The following is an 18785-nucleotide window of genomic DNA, read 5'->3' as shown; positions in this document are numbered from 1 at the left end:
AAAAGCAAACTTTCCTGAAAACATTTAGCATAGAATAGTTAAGGAATTCTTTTAGCTAAAGGTAAAAAAGTAGCCTAAAGTATTAAAAATGTATCTAAAAGCACTAAAAGATTTACTGTTTTAAAGTATTTTTTTCTTTTAGCACCTCATTGCCTATACATTTTAAACATTTATAGAAACATATTGTGCTTATAGAACACCTCAAAGAGGATTTTCAGCTCTGTGCTAGCATACCAACATCTAAGATCAGTTTTTCACACCATAAAACTTTGATCCCTTTTTTAAAAGGTGTGAACTATGTCATAAAGTGATCCTCTTTGAACGAAGGCAGCGCATGGATGAATTAGAAATGCAGCTAAATAATTCAGGAGGAGACGCAGGGGACTGGCGGTAAATGCTTCCACACGGAAGACCCAAAGTGATACAGAATTCATTGGACTGCTCCTGCACAAGAAACAAACATTCTGCACAAGTGGTCTTCGGCAAATATTTACCCATAGTGCATCTGTGGAGCATTGTTTTTGTTTTACAATGTCTGAATCCATGAAATGTGAGACTTCTTGCTTCAAAATGAGTCACACAGAAACAGTTTTAAATGAAATTTGCAAGTCTTGTATGACTTTATGCAGTCTATATCAACATGTTCAGATGTTGCCTTGTCACGTTTTGCAGCTATCATCCATACCATATGGAAACGATCTCTTGTGTAATAAGGGAAAGCCCAGCAGGCAGGTGGCCGCAAGCCATCAGTAATCCTGTTGTTGCTTAAATTGAAGTGAGAAACACCCAGCTCTGCCTTTCTCTGGCATATAACTGAACGCACTATTCTCATCTGATCTGCATTGTCACCTGTCACCCCCCCTAACTCCACTTTATGCCACGCTGCTTTAGGTGGGCGAAGAGACATCTGTTGCCATGGTTTCCCTTTAAAGGATTCCAAGCAAATCAATATGGAGTCTCTGAGATAACTGGATTGCATCCCACAACATAGCAGTGCAGTTGTGAAGGTTGTGAGTCGATTGTGCTGATTCAGTGCTAACAATTAATTATCGTATTACTAAGCTGACATTAAAAAGGGTGTTTATTTAGAAAAGCTCAGTTCTTAAAATTATAAAAACATACTTCATGTAGTCTATTTTAATGTGTAGGATTGCCCCAAACCATTAAAGAACTAATATAAAATAATTTTTAAAAGTGTAGTTCTTATAGAGACATACAAAGAAGACATCTGTTCTCTTACATAACTTAGCGCTGTTTAGATCCGTGCATTAAATTGTTAATGAGCCATGAGGCGTTCAAATGCTGGCGGTGACTCAGGTGATTCACGGAATAGCAACATGCCTATAAACGCTCCTCAGGGGCTCCACCGGCTTGTCTGCAGAATGATGGTGCGTCTGTGGAAAGACACTGCAGCATGCATGCACAGCTCACTCTGCAGTCTGCTGGTTGGTTCATGAAGGCTTCGTGCTTTCAGCCAAGCTCTTATACATGATCCTCCAAACATGCACCTATGACCAGTTCAGTGTCTCCTCAACAACACTCTCCATCCCCTCCTCCTCCTCAGACAATCTACATGTCAGTGTTTCAGTGTGTCCTATCCTACCTCACAGTCAAACAGCAAGTGCAGCTGCCCGTCAATCCACTCCTCAATGTCCAGCCTCCTCTGCAGGTCCTTGCGGTTATATTTCACTGTCAGTTTGCCCAGCTTACGGTGTGCTGGCTCTTCTGTTTTGTCCGCCGCCTGGAACATCACCCTGGACTGGGTGCTGGGCTCTGACGCCATGGCTGCCACGGCCTCAGGAGTACCGTGGAGGCACACAGAGCTGTATCACCCCCGGACGCACACACAGACTCACAGGCTGACTCCTCTGCTAAAACTGCTTATCGAGGGGGGGCTGCTTTCTACGCGTATATCCTGTTATCTTTTCGTGTCTCCGTCTCTGAAATGCCGGCTCTGCTTCCCTGCCTTTTCCTCGTCCTCCCTCCCTCCTTCCAAAGCTCACAGTCTTGCTCTCCTTCCCTCCTCCTTTTGCAACACCCACTGGCTGCAGTATCAAGAGAATGGTAATGAGATATGGCTTTGTGTGTGTGCATGAGCACTTTTCAGGGTGTGTGTTTGCCTTTTGGTTTTTATGCTGCATCCTATGGCAGGTGGAAGAGCATAGGTCAATTACAGCAATAAAAAGTTGAAGAAGAGGCAAAAGGGCAGTCCGCCTGGGATTATTGCTTTTAATGAATATAAAGGGCTATCTGATGTGATAAATATTGAAAAATCTATCTGCACTTTTGTACTTTTTTCACAGATCACTGCTTATCACGGATCACATCCCAGCACTAACTCTTTCGTTCTACCCAGAGCATTTTTCAGAGCTGCCTCATGAGGTCTTGACTTCCTGACTGGTCTTGTGTTCACAGACCTTTAATGATAGTCGGGTCTCACTGACAGGTGAGCCAGGGTTTCTCTGGTGTGGTAGTTTCTTTGTCCTCTGTCTCATTAACATTATCAGATGTGAGTTTAATAAACCTCGAAGTCCATTCAGGGTCATCCTTACATAATGGATGAAGGAGAGAGCTGCACTCAAAGGTTTTATCAAATAATCTAAACTAATTTCTTGAAATTATCAGTTTTTGACGTCAAAAGCACTTATTTCGGCCAAAAACAAAAAAACAAAAAAACAAAAATCAACCTAACAAAGCTGTTATTATGTAGGATAAGAGAATCAACAGGCTGGAGAGTTTCCACATATCCTGTTACCATATGAACAATAGGGTTTAGTTTTTGTTTTGGCAAGAACTCCCCATCAGTCGTAGCTGCACATGTTCACCCACTGATGCACCGTCTGTTACAAACACTGAATTATTGAAGGCAGCTAGCGGCTCACCTTTCCAGCCAAACAAATAAATTCCTCCTGTCTCACACAGCACCGTTCTGGACTACCTAAAAAAAGGTCCTGGACTCCAGACCCATGTTAGGTACGGTCCCCTCTGACCTAGACGAGTGACTCAGTACTAGGACATGAAGATGGGAGCAGTAGGAGAAACAGCCTTTGTGTGTATGAGAGGTTTATTGTGCCACTTGTGGCCGCTGTTCTTCAATGACCCTCTGAGTCATGTTTCTGTAAATAGGTTTTGTCTGCATTTGTGAAACAATTTGACAATTCATCTGTAATCATTTTGTAAAACGCCAATTTCTCCTCAATGGCTCTATTGTGTTTGATTTCCTGCCTCTATACTAAAACAGTGATGAAAACAGAATTGGTAGCAAGTTTTAATCTTTACAATAGTTAATGATAAACTGTATGGTTGTAGTGTGTCAGAAAAAAGAGGCTAAAAGTTAAGTTTTCCATAGAAACACAGGGATCAACCTTATCTTTTCTGATCATAGATAGGGTCACACTGCCACCTTCTGGAGGAAAATGATTGAATCTAAGACATTAAAAAGGATTGTAAGAACAACATGAATACTGTGTTTAAATACAAAAAGAATCATGGGGTATTTTTTAAGCCTTTTAAGCATTTCACTTTACAATGTTTAGTGAAGAAAATGTGATCAAATTTGGCTTTTAAATTAGAAAGTGCATTGTGTAGTGGTTACCACACTCACTCAAAACATGCTTTAAGTGTTAATTGACTCTAGATTGTTCTGAAGTGTGAATGTGTGTGTGTGGTTGTAATTGTGTTGCCGTGATGGACTGTATCTGTCAGTAACTGGGTAGACTCCAGTGACCCCAAAGTGGGTTTAGAAAATGGATGGATGGACACCAGGAAGCTATAAATTACATTAATATCACTGTTGTTACGCATGATGATAATGTGAATGTAATATATAAACTGATAATAATTTAGGCTCTGATGTAAATATTTTTTTATCTTTAAGCTAGGAATTAAATCGATAAATTAAAAAAAAACATGTTTTAAAGTACTACAGAAAGTGTTTCAGCTCTGTTGAACAATTTATTGATAGCAATAAAAAAATGCAGCACTAAAAAATTATTTCTTTAATAACTAAATAAATAAAAAATATTCTAAACAATTAATTAAAATAAAGTTTTAAAAGCAATAAGTAACATTTTAAACATTAAAAGATTTTCTTCATGATAAACTTAAAAAAGGTTCCTGTCTTTTCTCTTTTGGGTAAAATGATTTCAGCAGTAAATTTGCAGCAAATATTGATGGTGTTCTTTTTTTTTTTTTTGTGGCTTTTGGAGCTTTCATTGTTGTGCAATCACCGTCTGAGGTTTCAGTCACCTCTAGCAGGTTTTGCCCGACTTAACCTACCTAAAGTTCTATTTAACGTATTAAAGCTACTTGCTTTCATGCAGTTCCAGTAAATGACTGCAAACTAAAACAAAAACCAAAATCTCGTTAAAACACTTGTCTTGTTCCAACCGGGCTGTAAACAATGGGTGGACTACCATATACAAACTGGGAAATGTTTTTGTGTGCATTGTTGTTGTGTTGTAAATTATTAACACAAATTAATTTGACTAAATAATTTATGACATGCGTTCTTTTCTGTTGTTTTATAACTAAAGTAAACAACTTAATTGCACTAATTGTTCATACATTATGCTCAAATCCCTATCTAACACTGACCCAAACGCTGCAAGAAAATGTGTATCTTCTGCACCTAAAGTGAGCGATTCACTGTGATTCAATTATACAATTGTTCAATTCTGACATTAAAATTAAAAAAATGTGTGCAACTTAATTCACTTGATAAGCTGTGCACTGGTGTTAATTTCGGTCAAATCACCAATACCAGTACTGTTTTTCCAAAATAAAGACATTTAGACAAGTCAAACAAGCCTAAAAATTAATATAATACGTCCCACTCAGGCTACTCTAGATATAACGATGAGGTAGAGAAATGACGATGGAAACAGAATGTCATACCACAACAGCATCTGGTTAACTTCAAATTCAAACACAAAATAGGGCATAGACAAACCAAAATGTAGCACCTGCCCACATGTGGTGACATTAACTGCAGTCAGGAAGGCAGACGTGGGTTTTAGAATGGTTTTGTATCTTTCCCTCTCACATGATTCAATTTGCATCTCAAAATAGGTTCCACAAGTTTATTCCTTTAATATTTAACTAACTTTGTGGGGATTTTTTCTTATTGGCACTTTGTTTTTAGATTAAAAAATATGTCTGACATAAAAGATTCAGATTCTTTTAAGTGTTTTGTTTTTTTGTGGTTGAAAAAGTGTCATTTTAATTTATTTATTGTTTGAAGTGGTGTTAAAAAATAGGGTTATCATATGCTTAGTGCACACAACCCTTGCTGTGGTTCACCTTCAGACACTTGTTACTGACCTGACTAGACGTGTTTTGGTTGGGATCACATGTACATAAGACGGCAACAGGAACTTAAAACGTTTGCCAGAATCAGGTTATTTACTGCTCAATCGATTGTATGCCTTTTTATCAAAATAATTTGGTTCACAAATGTGGTTTTCAACCAATACAGCTGTTACTCTCAGAACTAGATCAATTTTTCGTTATGTCTGTGTACTTTATTAACCTAGTTTTAAGACAAGTCACTAGTATTTTTGTTGTAAAGTTTAAACTTTTACGTTGAAGAAAAGGGGGCTTATTTGATTTTTAACAACCCACAGTAATTACTCAGGGGATTTAGATCTATTTACCTTTGTTTTTAAACTTGTTAATCTGGAAGTCAACAAGTTGCCTGTTGCATTTTATTGCAGTTTCTAAAAGAGCCACTTCTTACATTTTTTTAGCAAACACTGCAAAAAATGAATATTTGAGCAAACCAAGAAAAAAAGCTGTTCCCTTGTGTCGAATATGTAGTTGATAGGACTGTTGACACAGAGTAAGCCTACCCTTATTTCCCATCATACCTTTGTTTACAATCTCTCCCGTTAGCTTACAGCTCCTCACAACACCAAGCTAACTTAGAAATTCAAGAAAAATTGCAAGCAATATCAGAGCTTGCCAGCCATGCAGTTTTGAAGCAGATGCCAGCTCAGACGAGGTAAACAGAGACGTTCGTAAATATTTTTGTCTTCAAGTGAACTGACTGTAACACCTACAATCACTATGGTTTTTCCATCATCATTTTGCCGTCTGCTCCTGATTTCCAAGGATTAACATAAATAAATACACAGAAAAACAGTTTAAATTTTCATTTTAGTCAATATATGTCCTCCATTATAAGAGAAATCCTACAAGGACAAATTAAAAACAAACAAAATACATTGGAGTGGGTCTTTAAATGCTCTATTTTTTTCTCCTCTGAAGCCTTAAGAGGAGCCACTTCTACTTAAATTACACAAGGATGTGGTTTTCTTTTAAGACTTTCTGACAGATACACTGAAGAATGTGAAGCTTGTTTCCTATTCCTCCCACCATATTTGTCTAGAGGGGCTCTTGTTGAAACCGGTTTCTAACTCATCTCACGGTTTCATAATTCAAATAAAAAAGTCACTTTTCAGCCCATGTAGTGTTTTTATTTTAAAATATCCTAATATTGTTAGGAAATCAGCTTCCATAGATACTTGGTTTGTAACATTTGCATGTTAAGTAAGTTCCTCCTGGTGGAGGAGGAGAGAAGTCTATAAAACACGAGAGCAAGCGTCGGTTTCACCTGTTTTACCTCATAACAGTCGGAAGGGAGTGGCCGGCGTCAGGAGTGGAATTTCACTTCCTGTATTTCTCAGGTGAGTCTCCGCACTCAAACCGTCGATGGTTTAATCTTTGTTTTCGGCACCAACTTTGACTTTTTTTGACGATTTTTCTATAGCTGTAAAGACGTAAGAGGCGCGCGCGCGGGGGGAAACGCTTTGAAACTAGTCGATTTACAAGAAGAAAAACAATTTTTTTTACGGCCTACTATCCAATATCTATTTTTAATTGTTTATTTTCGTGTCTTCCTTTTCAGAGCTGTATTTGAGAGGATTTGTGACAATGATATTATTTATAAGGAGAGGAGCGCCTGCGCTTTTTTTCCTATTAGCTTTGGTGACGTCTTCTTTAAGCCAGGAGACAGGTCAGACGTGCTTTTCCAAATTCAAAACGGGAAAGGAAGACTTTGTTCTCGTTACCGAAGAATCTGTGAAAGAAGGAGCCACGTTCCTATATTCGCCGGCCCTGACCCAAGAGAGGGACTGTGTGGCCGCCTGCTGCAAGGACCCGAAGTGCAACCTGGCCTTCATGCAGAGAGGAGATGAGGAGAATCCGATTCAGTCTTGTTTCCTGTTCGACTGTCTGTACAAGAACAAATACGTCTGCCACTTCGTGACGAAGAAGGGCTTTACGAGTTATATCCTGGGCTCCATGTATGAAAGTTACCTCAGTGTTAAACCTGGGCCAAGTAAGAACGTCATTTCATGTTTTTTATTTGTCTTAAAGAAAATGTTTATTATTATTATTATTATTTATTTAAATAATTTCTTTATTGCTTGTTTTATGTCGCCAAAAGCCAGTGTCTGTTTTCATGCGTCTTAAGTGTTAAAATTGTCACTCAAGACAATTAAGGAAATTTACAGCGGAAACCATTCCTTTGCAAGTTCAGTCATGTCCAGAAATTCCTGAGGCTGCTTTCTGTTTATGTCTCATTTGCATTTGGATGTTGTTAACATGATTTTTCCCCCCTTCTTTTCCTAAAATGTTATTTCACCCCAGCACAAGTTGATAATCCACCAAAAGCCAATGCAGGTTTTGACCTGGTCGTCCAGCCTGGCGAAAAGGTGAAACTGAGTGGCCATAATAGCAAAGATGACCATAAAATTAAGGACTTTAAATGGGAAATGCTCACAGATTTTCCTTCTGCTGTCCTAGAGGTGAGGAAAGAAAAACTAGTGCTGAGCTGATCTCGTCAAAGTTCAATAGATGAATAGAACAGACTGTTTTCAAGTTTCAGATCTTCATTTTGCACGTGATTTTTCTTTCTTTCTTTTTTTGTAGAAAACCACATTTCCTGACGAGCTTCTCGTTTCCGATTTGACTCCTGGAAAATATAAGTTCAAGTTGACCGTCACTGACAGCAGTGACCAGACAGATTCAACCATCCTCACTGTGCTGGTTCTCACCCCAGAGGAATCAGAGCGTAAGTATTGATTATTATAATAATAACGAGAGTTTGAAACTCCAAGTGAAGGATATTCTTTAATTCAGTGGTCCCAAACCCTTTTGGCCATGATACCGGTCTGTGGGACAGTTGGGCCGCAGGAAAAAAAAAAAAACATGATCTTCATCTTTCAGTTTTATTCATAATCTGATTCTGAAGGAAATTTAAATTTGGAAAACCATTGGATTCTCTTCACAGAATCTGACTCTTTCTCGAACCATATCAGGTCACTCAGTCAAAAATATATCATCTACTTTCAGTTATTGAGCAAACAGAGAAAGAGCCTTCAACTTAAAAAATAAATAAAAATAAATAAAGCTGCATTTAACAGAAAAAAACAAAAGTCTTTACTCCAAATATGGATTTATTGCAACACTGGTTACCACAGGCCCTAATTATAAATTTCAGCAACCAACTGTCTAATGCAGGGGTGTCGAACTAAATCGCACAGGGGGCCAAAATCTAAAACATACCTTAGGTTGTGGGCCGAACAGGATAAACATTTATTGAAACACGCTTAAACTTAATTTTTATAGTTTTAAAAATGTAACTTTTTAACAGAACTATGAATAAAAACAGGCAGGAATATTTTTCCAGAATAAATCTACCTAAACCCTAAATATCTTATATCTTTCAACATTTTACTCTCCATACAATCTATATTTTGTCAAAATTATACAAGTTAGAAATCAGCACTAAATAACATTGAACCATTAATAAAAATAAAATGATCTGGAGGGTCGGATATAATAACCCGGATCTGTCTCCCGGGCCTTGACTTTGACATTTGTGGTCTAATGTAACAAGAATTTACTTTATAAAGTTGTTCAAACTGTGTATTCCCGTTCAATACTAGTTTTAGATGATACTACTGCTAGTGACAGTTTTATTTTTTTAATTTTAATTTATCCATCGCACCTTTAAAAGTCAGACTAGGCTGAAGGCTACTACATCACACTAAATCTAGTGTGATACAGTTCAAACCAGCTGCTGATTTTTTAGAGGACAAAGATTAACGTTGCCCTAAAAAGTTTAGGGTAAACTTGAACAGGCCAGTCTGTGAAAATGCCTGATACTAAATCTGTGTGTTGCTGAAAAAGGTTGGGGACCACTGCCTTAAATGATACTCGTCCTAAAAAGTGACTGACATCAGAGTTGTTGTTGCTCAAAGTTTCAGTTGTAGTGAGTCATGCTTCTGTTGAACTCTGGTGATTCATTGCTCAGCCCTTTAAGTCACCTGACCTGTGTTTTAATGTTTGAACATACCTGTAGATTTAGAGTACTGACTCACAGTTTTTCAAGTTAACAAACCAAAACTCTTTTATTTTTTTATTTTTTTTATTTTTTTGTGTGCGTGTGGGTAGGTTGATAGTTGGGCTGTTCATACCAACAGACCTGTCATGGCATGTTCAACAGTGACAAAGCAGCCAGGCAGATGATCTTAAAGTTTGTGTTATAATGCTATCAGCAAGTTTCATGCAGGAAGTGGTAAAACTGTAAAGCAGGTTATTTTTTTTACCCCGAGCTGGGTATTGTTTTGATTCTCCCTTGGTGTTAAATGACAGTTTAGGATATTATTTTGAAAGCTGCTGGAGAAAGGAAGCTTTTTCTCTCTGCTCCGTTTGATGCCATCTCTCCTCCCCAACTGGAATAAAACCTGTTAGCCAAGTTTTGTCTTGCACAGCGCAAGCAATACTTTATGTCACAATTGTGGTTGAAACCAAAACTGCTTTGGGTTGTTAACTAATCCGTTTTAGACAGACTTTCTTATGTTTAAGCCCTATTTGCTCATTTGACTGAAACAGGTGATAATCCATTTAATCTCTTTTTTCCTGTATAATAAATGAATCGTGACACATTTTCATGTAAATGTGATATCCTGCAAATGTGTTGTCCATGCAAACATGGATAATGAAAGAGTAGATTACTCTTCTTGATTGTATTTAGTTGTAAATGCAATTGTCTGCTTATGGAAAAAGAAAATAATACAGACAGGAAGTGCGTGCAGCTCTTGATACCCAATGCAAACATCTTCCTTTTACAGAAGTAATGTAACATGTGGTTTGCCAGTGACGTGGATGTGGTGAACAGTTTCATGCCAGACAGTCATGTTGAGGCAGAAAGAGGTTCTGACTCAAATGAAAAAAAAAAATAAACTCCTGAAACTGAGATTAGGTATTCTACAGAACTCTTTACTTTGTTAAATTAAATAAAACATGTTATTTTATATTTGGGAGTTTTACTACATTAACTTAAATTAAATAAATTAGAACTCTATTAATATTAATAAATAATTACTTTCATGGTTTTACTTAAAAAAATCCACCTTAATTAAAGACTCCTAAAGAGCCACTCCAATGAAAATACTGTTTTTGGTGTTATTAGCAGATTCTTTTAGCATTTTTCTCAAGAGGACATGTGTACAATAATTTCAGATTAAACTGCATTTTTTGGTATTTTTTTTATATAAATTGTGTTGGATCATGAGCAGATGAAAACCTGTGGTTTAAAACTGCTTGGGCTTATGATCATATGCGAGTATTGCTACAAAGATTGACCGGTAACTTGAGAGCTTTGCTTTCCGACACATGTCTTTTTTCACCACAACGAACTGGTACAAACTCATAATGGCTGACATTGTACCAATCTGCCTGTTAATCTCGCACTCCAATCTTCCCTCACTTGTGAACAACACCCCAAGATCCTTAAACTCCTCCACACAGTGCAGGAGCACTCTACCCACCCAGAGAGGACAAAATACCTTTCTCCAGTTGAGAACCATAGCCTCAGACTTGGTGATGCTGACCCTCATCCCAGCCACTTCACAATTTTGGAAGTCCTGACTCAATGAAGCCAACAGACAAACTTCATTTATGAAGAGAGAATCCTGTATTCCCCAAACCAGACACCTCCAACCCCTGGCTGTGCCCAGAAATGCCAAGAACCAAGCCTCTGCTCTGGTCATACAGAGACAGGACAGCCCTCAGTAAGGCCCCTGGACCCCATACTCCCGGAGTACCTTCCACAGGACATCATGGGGGATTAAGACGAACACCTTCTCCAAATCCGCAAAACACATGTGGGCTGGATGAGCAAACTCCCAAGAACCCTTCAGCACCCTAAAGAGGATGTAAACCTGGTCAACTGTTTCACGACCAGCACTGAAACTGTACTGTTCCAGGATCTGAGGTTGGACTTTAGACTGAACTCTCCCCTCCAGTAGCTTGCATAGACTTTCCAACGGAGGTCGAGGAGAGTGATTTCCCCGGCCCACCTTCTTTAAAAGGGGAACCACCACCCCTGTCTGCCAGTCCAGCGGTACAGTTCCCAACTGCCACGTGATGCAGGACAGATGTGTCAGGCAAGACGGTCCCAGAATCCAGATACTTGGTACTCAGGGCAGACTTCATCCACTCCCACGGTCTTGTTACAGAGGAGCTCATGAACTACATCGGGGACTGCCAAACCCCAAAGTCCTCAAAAGGTTGGTCAGTTAGTTTTGGAGATCTTCAAAGTATTCCAGCTCCCCACCTGCACTGAATACGGTGCCTGCAGAAAACCCTCCCATCGCACTTTCCCCTCCTTGAGGACTTTTCATAGACTGTATATAAAATAACTGGACAGAGCAAGCCCCCCTACTTCCGTGTTCCAAATAGGAAGTACCACTGGGTTGCAAAAGGCCAAAGTCCCATTGACTTACATTGAGAAACACAGTTATTTCTCAGTCATTTTATATGTTAGAATAATCATTCTTCCTCTGCTGCTTTCTGCTTAACTTCTTTTTTCTAATCCTAATTTTTTTTAAAGATTTTTTTCCATTATCACAAGTTATTAGAGTTATAAACTGACCAATCAGATGGCTCAATAAGCGTTTGTGGGTCTGACGTCGAACGTCTGGAGGGTTTGAGTGACATATGACGGGTAGCCAATGGGAGCAGACTTCATCAATGGGTCCGAGAAGACCTTTTAACACCTACTTTACAATTCAACAATGTACCAATCATTGTCTTGCTGTTGTTTTTCTCAATGGAATGTACCGATGCAGCAGTTTAAAACAACAAGAGGAGCATGCTGTTGACATTTTTAGATGAGGATTTACTCTGTAGAAATAGATTTCACTCTGAGGTTATGTGCTTTGGACTTTTTTGTTTGTTTAGCGTTCGTTTTTCACTGTTTTGGTTGTAGCTTATAAATTATAAGTTGCATATATGCCCATAAAATCACCACCAAAGATTCATCTTCGCCGCACTTCAGCTTCTCCAGCTTCAGCCTGAATTAGACGCAGCCGTCTGAGGAGCGCGAGACAAACTTGGACCTGGTCGTATTTTCAAACAGAAAAAAGATCCAGCTGTTCACTTGTTAGGATGGTTATTTATTTTAAATACCGCTGAACGCGCTTCTCACGTGCATCTGATCAGACTGTAACATGGCAGCGCACGTAAAGTAATGCTGCGGCCCGCGCGCGAGAGGACAGCGGGCACGGCGTCACCCAAATGCTCCTTTTATCTCGACAAAAAGGAATAAATGTAAGTAAATCCCAAAGGACAGCTGACAGAATCAAATGTTGGGATGGTTTTCCCTCAAAGGCTTCAACAATGACTTGTACAATTCTCTCGAGCCGCCGACGCTGAAGTTGGCTTCCGATTCACAGCGAGAGCGTTCCACTGTATTTTTCGAACTCAGACCACCTAAAAACAGGTCCTGTTCGAAAAAATTGGAAGCCAACTTCAGCGTCGTCGGCTCAGGCCGGCGTTATTAAAGTGGAAGCTGTTTACATCCTGCGGTCTCGTGGTAGAGGCGCGGAAAGAGGCGGACGGTTGCAATAAACTCACTCCAGATTGGCGACAGTACTTCCTGTAGATTCCATGACTCAGCTATGACTCAGACCAATCGCTGAAGATTGTTTGCAAATGGCGGTATCCGTTTCAGGAATTGACGGTGAAAGCGGCGGGCTACTTTCGCGAGGAGAGGAAGTAATGCATTTCCAATGGGGGACCTCATTGCTCGCTCAGTCCATTATTTTTACAGTCTATGGGACTTTTCTTTGAGGCCAACAAGTAGTCCTTCTCCATGGTTGCTACGGTGGCAGGCACCAGAGATTTTGCAACCATAGCTCTAAATAGCAGCAGAGAAAATGGAGGTGGAAAACATTGTCCACTTGGACTTGATGCCACCCCCACCCCCCACCCAATGGAGGGCTCTACATTCGAGTCTGCCAAGTCTCTCCGGCCTCCTTCCTCACCAACGAATCCAGTTCACCACCAGGTAGTGATTGGTGGGAAGTTCTGCCCCTCTCTTTACACAAGTATCCAAGACACGGCCAAAGGTCGCCTAAAATGGCGATCATCAATCTCTTTCCTTAGGTGTCTGTCTTTTTTTTCTCTTCTACACTATTGTTAGCTTTGGTTTGTGAGGTACTATAAGCTATCAGGAGAGAGTGTAAACACAGGGCTGGTGGGAAAATGGCGTCCGCTAACTTCCACACCAACAGTCCCGTCAACTCTGAGGCAAATTTCTAATAAGCTCTTGCTGCTCTCCAGATGTCCACATGTCTTTTAAAAAAAATGACAAAGGCTTTTTGATTTTGGCTAGAAACTGTATAATCATAATTAAAAGACCACTGGGATGGAATTTACAATAGAAAAAAATATAGTTGTTCAGAAAGCAAGTATTTTAAAGTACAGTCTGAGAAAGACAGTCAAAGTGGTTAGATTTTTCTTAAAAAGAAAAAAAAGAAAAAAAAAAGTGGTGCATGTGATGGAAAAAAATAATCATTTCACAAATGGTTTTGCAAATGTATTTTCATTTAAAATGTTTAGTTTTAATCAAGACTCTCCAATGCAAATTCTTTCAGATCACTGTAAGGCTCCAAAGAAAATTGGACCGTGTCGTGGATCTTTCCCTCGCTGGCACTTCAATGCTGCCTCCCAAAAATGTGAGAATTTCCTTTTTGGAGGCTGCAGGGAGAATCTGAACAACTACCTCACAGAAAAGGAGTGCAATACCACCTGCTCTATTTTAGGTATTTAAATCTATTTGTTTCCATTCATTTTTAACAAATTACAGAAGTTGGAGATGCTGAAAGTATTTGTGCATATTTTTTTTTCTTTTTTTTTTTTAGCAGACTCATTTATTCAACAATTTCGCTATTGTAAAGTGTTTTTAAGTCATAATCTAATAATCATTTTTATTAGTGTTGTGTAAAGTATGTGTGAATCTTAACCGATTTCTCACAAGTTTTCCAGATTGTTTGAGTTTTTGAAATGTCAAATATGTTGCAGATACATTTTCTCTGCACAGCTTTGGCTAAGCTTTTCATTTTCAGAGACTTTATAATGTGCTTTAAATCTATTTAGATGAAAAAAATATATTTTTTTAATTCGGATGGTTTGCTCAAATGATCTGATCTAAAGTCCTTGAGTCAGATGCATTATTAGATTGGGATAGCTTAAATGTGTGGCCCAAATATTTACACTAAGATTGGTTTACATTATCCCTGCTGTTTGAACTCGATATGGTTTGGTTGAAAAATGAAAGATGGCAAAGTCAGACAAATATTGACTTATCACTGCAATATTATTGTTATTACTTTTGACGTTAAATAAGTGGTTGTGTTTAAAATATCCTCAATTGATCATGATCACAAGTTGAACATGTGGATGTTTTTGTATTTTCATGAACACAACTTTGAAATTTCAATTCTTTTATGATAATAAAATTAATTATCCTGTCTAAATATCAAAAAAACAAAGGCTGTTCATATGTCAGAGCTAAAGCAATGAGAAGTGCATTATTCATTCTGGCTTGACTAGATGAGTCTTATTAGAAGCTGACTGGAGTCTTGATTGAGTTTCAAGTGTTGTTTCAAGTTTCAGGAAGAAATAAAAAAAAAGAACCACTCAATAATTTGGAAATTCAATTCTATTCTAGAACATCACCCTTCACTGTCATATAAATAGTTGTTTAAAGGTGTGGAGCTGAAAACCTTTAAGCATTCTTCATGACTTCAGTTTCTCTTTGGTTTCTTTCAGAATTATGTATCAAAACTTGATGTCATGGAAATTGCAGCAATATATGCATTTAAAGAAGTTACAGTTTAAAGAACTCGTGGAATAAAAAAAACACATTTTTTATGAGTTGATTAAAAGATGTGAAAATCAAGCCAGATCTTAAACATTTCTGTTTTGAGCTCGATTCATTTGCCATTTTATTTTTTATGACGTTAGGGTTGGGGGCACTATGTTTGTTTTTTGAAATGCGTTTTCATTTTTTATAGCACTTTGTGTCATTTAGTATTAAAATGTTTTATGAACAAATTTTGATTTGAAGATTGAAGTAATGTTTTTATATATCACTACTTTTTTCTTTCTTTTTTAAAGGATCAACTCGTCTGATTCTGCCAACAAAACCAGGTCAGTGATGCTGTCTGCTATTACCTTGATGAAAACGATGGACTCTGTGGTTAAATTGACATGTATGTTGGTTAAGAGGCTGGTCTTAAATATAAGGGCTAATATCTTGCCCTGCTTTGTTGTATTTGAAAAAAGACAACTCTTTTTTTTTTTTTTTTCTCTGCTTAGTCTCCATCACAGAAAAGTGTGGGAATCCTTGCAGTTCGGATCAGTTTACCTGTGCCAATGATTGCTGTCTGGAAAAAGGATATGACTGTGATGGTATACCTCAATGTGCAGATGGCTCAGATGAAAAGAATTGTGACAAATGTAAGCACCGGCTAGTTATTATTTTTAAACTGGATTGCTTGTATAAAGCGGTATTTGTGTCGCTCTAAAGTTATGCTAACATGAATGATTTTTTTTTTTTTGTCTCATCAGGGGGAAGGTCATTTGAGAATCTTATAAACATACCGATAGAAGAGAAAAAAGGTAACTTAAATCTTGTCTTTGCTGTCTTTTAGAAGGCATTACAGTCCCTTATTAAAAACTTTTTATATTTGTGTTTGCAGCTCGTTGCACCGATGTCGTCGACACGGGAGATTGCCTCGAAAGTCAGACAAAGTGGTACTATGACCCCTCCAAACTGGATTGCTTCCGTTTTAACTATGGTGGTTGTGGAGGAAATGATAACAAGTTTGATTCCCAAGATGCCTGCAAAAAAATTTGCGAAGGAATAACAGGTGGGTTTTTTTAAGTGGACTTTATTAACAATAACACTGTTGTTCTTGCACCCTCCCCCTCCACAACTTGCCTCTGGTGGCCCAAACTGCTTTTTTGCATTAAATGTTTATTTTTTATTTTTTATGGGGTTCAATGACCATTGTTAAAAGGATAAAATCAATTTTTTGTTTGTTTGTTTTTATTTTCAGTGAAGGATGTTGTCATCAGACCAGGAATGTTTGAGAAAAGTACAGCTGAGTCCAACCTAGGTATGTTTATTGGCTATATATATATTTTTTTAAATTCCTAATTTGGAAGTTTGCAATGACTATTAAGCCTAGTTTCCACTGAGCGGTCCGGTCTGGTAAGGAGTAGTACTGTACTGTCCAGTTAATTCTGGTGAGCGTTTCCACTCGGTTAAGCCTCACTTCCACTGAGCGGTTTTTCATTACAGCTCATGCGTGCGTGGAGTAGACTGCTAGTGTGTCATTACCTCATCATAATTTTCTTAGAACAACAGATGGCGTACTCTTCATGAGGAGTGTTGCCCTGTCTGTGCATTAAAAAAAGCATGTGCTTCCTCCATCCTCAGTTAAATTCAAGAGAACATCTCTATCCAGAATTTGCTGGTTTCATTCAAAAAAAAAAAAAAAAAAAAACACCTGCTATGGAAGATAATTATTCTCCGCGATTATCAGAACTGGTGTGCCTTTCAACTGCACTTCTATCCTGGGAAACTCCCACAGCCCCTGTTGCACCATCGGAAGCAAAAAAAATCATACAAGTGTCTGAGTTTTTTGACAAATCGGAGGAAAACTGAAATAAAAATCAGCGAAGTGAAATCACAGATAAAGAAATGCGAATAAGCGGGGGAACACTAACAGGAATTATTGTTGTTTGAAAGAAGATTGCTGGCAGCTAAGAAGATTACTGCCGTAAAGAGGAAAATGGAATCCCTAGCTTAGGACTATACTGGTGCTTGCTAATGTCGTCACTTCCTGCCAATCAACGGTTGGGTACTGCAGCTCCGCCCCCACCATTCAGTGCCATTATTCTATGAACCTACAATGGATGAGGGCCCTCAAGAGCTACAGGTCATAACTGTTTACCGTACTGTTCAGTGGAAACAAGTTTTTAATCACATCTGTCCTTCTTTGGTTTTAATATGTTGTTTATTTATTTTTATAAGGTTTAAGGCTTGTTTTCTGTTCCATAGAGAATTTGATTTGCAGTGCTGTTTTGCATCAATTCCAGTTATTTCATTACATTTTTATTTGACATATGTGCAGGAACGATCATTGCCGTGTGCCTGGGTGTTCTCATCGTCGTCATGCTTTTCGTTCTTGGATACTGCTGCTGGAAGTATAGGAATAACAGTAAAAAGTCAGGAAGCGTTCAAGCTAAATCCTGGAATGATAACGAAAACCATGTCTACCGCGACGATCCGTCAAAGCCAGTTTGAGCCCCCAGACCTGTTTTTTTTACCGTCATTGTCGTAAGGATTTACTCCAAAGATGGATCACACATAGAACAAGCTCAGGTTGATGAGATTAATATGTTTTGTTTGTTCAAGATGTATTTTAAGGTGATAAATGCAGCACAGAGACCAGAGAGTCTTCACTGATAAATGTGATGTTTTTGCTTTTATTTTTCTGCTTGTTTGATTTCTTTAAACTATTAAAACAGAGGGTTGTCAATGAACCTTGTATTTTGCAAGAATTTTCCATGTGACTTTTTAAATTATCAACAATTTTGAATTATTATGTTTTCTTTTCTTTTCTTTTTTTAAATTTAGGAACAATAGCCTGAAATCTAGTTTGTTTTTGAAATGTTACTTCAAAATAAGACTCCTGCCAAGTCTGTTGCCTTTTCATACAAAGCTATTTTGAAAAGGCTTGTAGATTTCCCAAATATTTTTTTCCCCCTGAGACAATTACTCGTTTTGTATCTGCTTCAACAGACTGTTGTTACAAACTAAACAAAACCAACTCATTAATGTTGTACATATTCATGGAATTTTAAAGTGACATAATTTTGTGGTTGATATTTTTTTAAATAGTACATCAAAAATACAATCATTATTTTACTCTTTGAAAATGTTTAAAGTTTGAAGTTACCTTGTGTTTTTCTGTGTTTTTAGCTGTATTCTGTTAATGATACTGAATAAAAAGTATACAAGACTTCAGTAGCCAGTGTGCTGTTTTGCTAATGGCTATTTAATGGCAGTTTTAATTGTCTTTCATTTAACTTGTTTTTTTTCTTGTTTAGTGGCACTATTAAAGCTCTTTTAAGATGTTTTTTTTATTTTTTTCTTTTTTTTCTTTTGTCCTCTAAAGTTAAAAATTAAAGTGAGCAAGTATTATATGAATGACACTGGGGCTGGTAAACCCATTACTTATTATTCAACTCTTTTATATTGGAAACTCAGACTTGCAGATTTAAAGTTTGCTTAAAAACATATATATATCTATCTTAAAATGCTTTTCAAAGAGGATGGATTGAAAAATCAAGCAAGTGATTCTTCAGTAATCTATTAATTTAATCAAAAGATGATGAAATGAAAATAAATCTGAAGA

The 18785-nt window shown here is 37.8% G+C and overlaps 2 protein-coding genes across 3 annotated transcripts in view; one reads left to right on the top strand and one right to left on the bottom strand.

Moving 5' to 3' along the window:
• Window positions 1-2049, bottom strand: part of zgc:162989 (uncharacterized protein LOC100037351 homolog) — a 6571-nt gene extending 4522 nt beyond the window's left edge. Inside the window, exon 1 of the mRNA XM_024264829.2 lies at window positions 1604-2049. Coding sequence (XP_024120597.1) covers window positions 1604-1783 — 180 coding nt within the window. The 5' untranslated portion in view covers window positions 1784-2049. The remainder of the gene's footprint in view (window positions 1-1603) is intronic.
• Window positions 2050-6530: 4481 nt separating this feature from the next.
• On the top strand, window positions 6531-18678 carry LOC112141279 (kunitz-type protease inhibitor 1). 2 transcript variants are annotated; one of them, XM_024264423.2, is made up of 11 exons: window positions 6531-6686; window positions 6908-7339; window positions 7651-7808; window positions 7933-8074; window positions 13950-14117; window positions 15475-15507; window positions 15676-15816; window positions 15928-15978; window positions 16059-16229; window positions 16419-16478; window positions 17499-18678. In XM_024264423.2, exons 2-11 carry the CDS (start codon window positions 6934-6936, stop codon window positions 17669-17671), a joined length of 1503 nt encoding a protein of 500 aa, XP_024120191.1. In that variant the 5' UTR covers window positions 6531-6686; window positions 6908-6933; the 3' UTR covers window positions 17672-18678. The 2 variants fall into 2 exon arrangements, with proteins under 2 accessions (XP_024120191.1, XP_024120260.1); XM_024264492.2 differs by lacking the exon at window positions 6531-6686 and having other exon boundaries at window positions 6699-7339.
• Window positions 18679-18785: the final 107 nt, after the last annotated feature.

This window comes from Oryzias melastigma, linkage group LG22 (assembly GCF_002922805.2).
Source record: "Oryzias melastigma strain HK-1 linkage group LG22, ASM292280v2, whole genome shotgun sequence".
NCBI classification, from domain to species: domain Eukaryota; kingdom Metazoa; phylum Chordata; class Actinopteri; order Beloniformes; family Adrianichthyidae; genus Oryzias; species Oryzias melastigma.
Note: the sequence above shows the minus strand (reverse complement) of the source record. Positions and strands in the feature narration are given on the sequence as shown.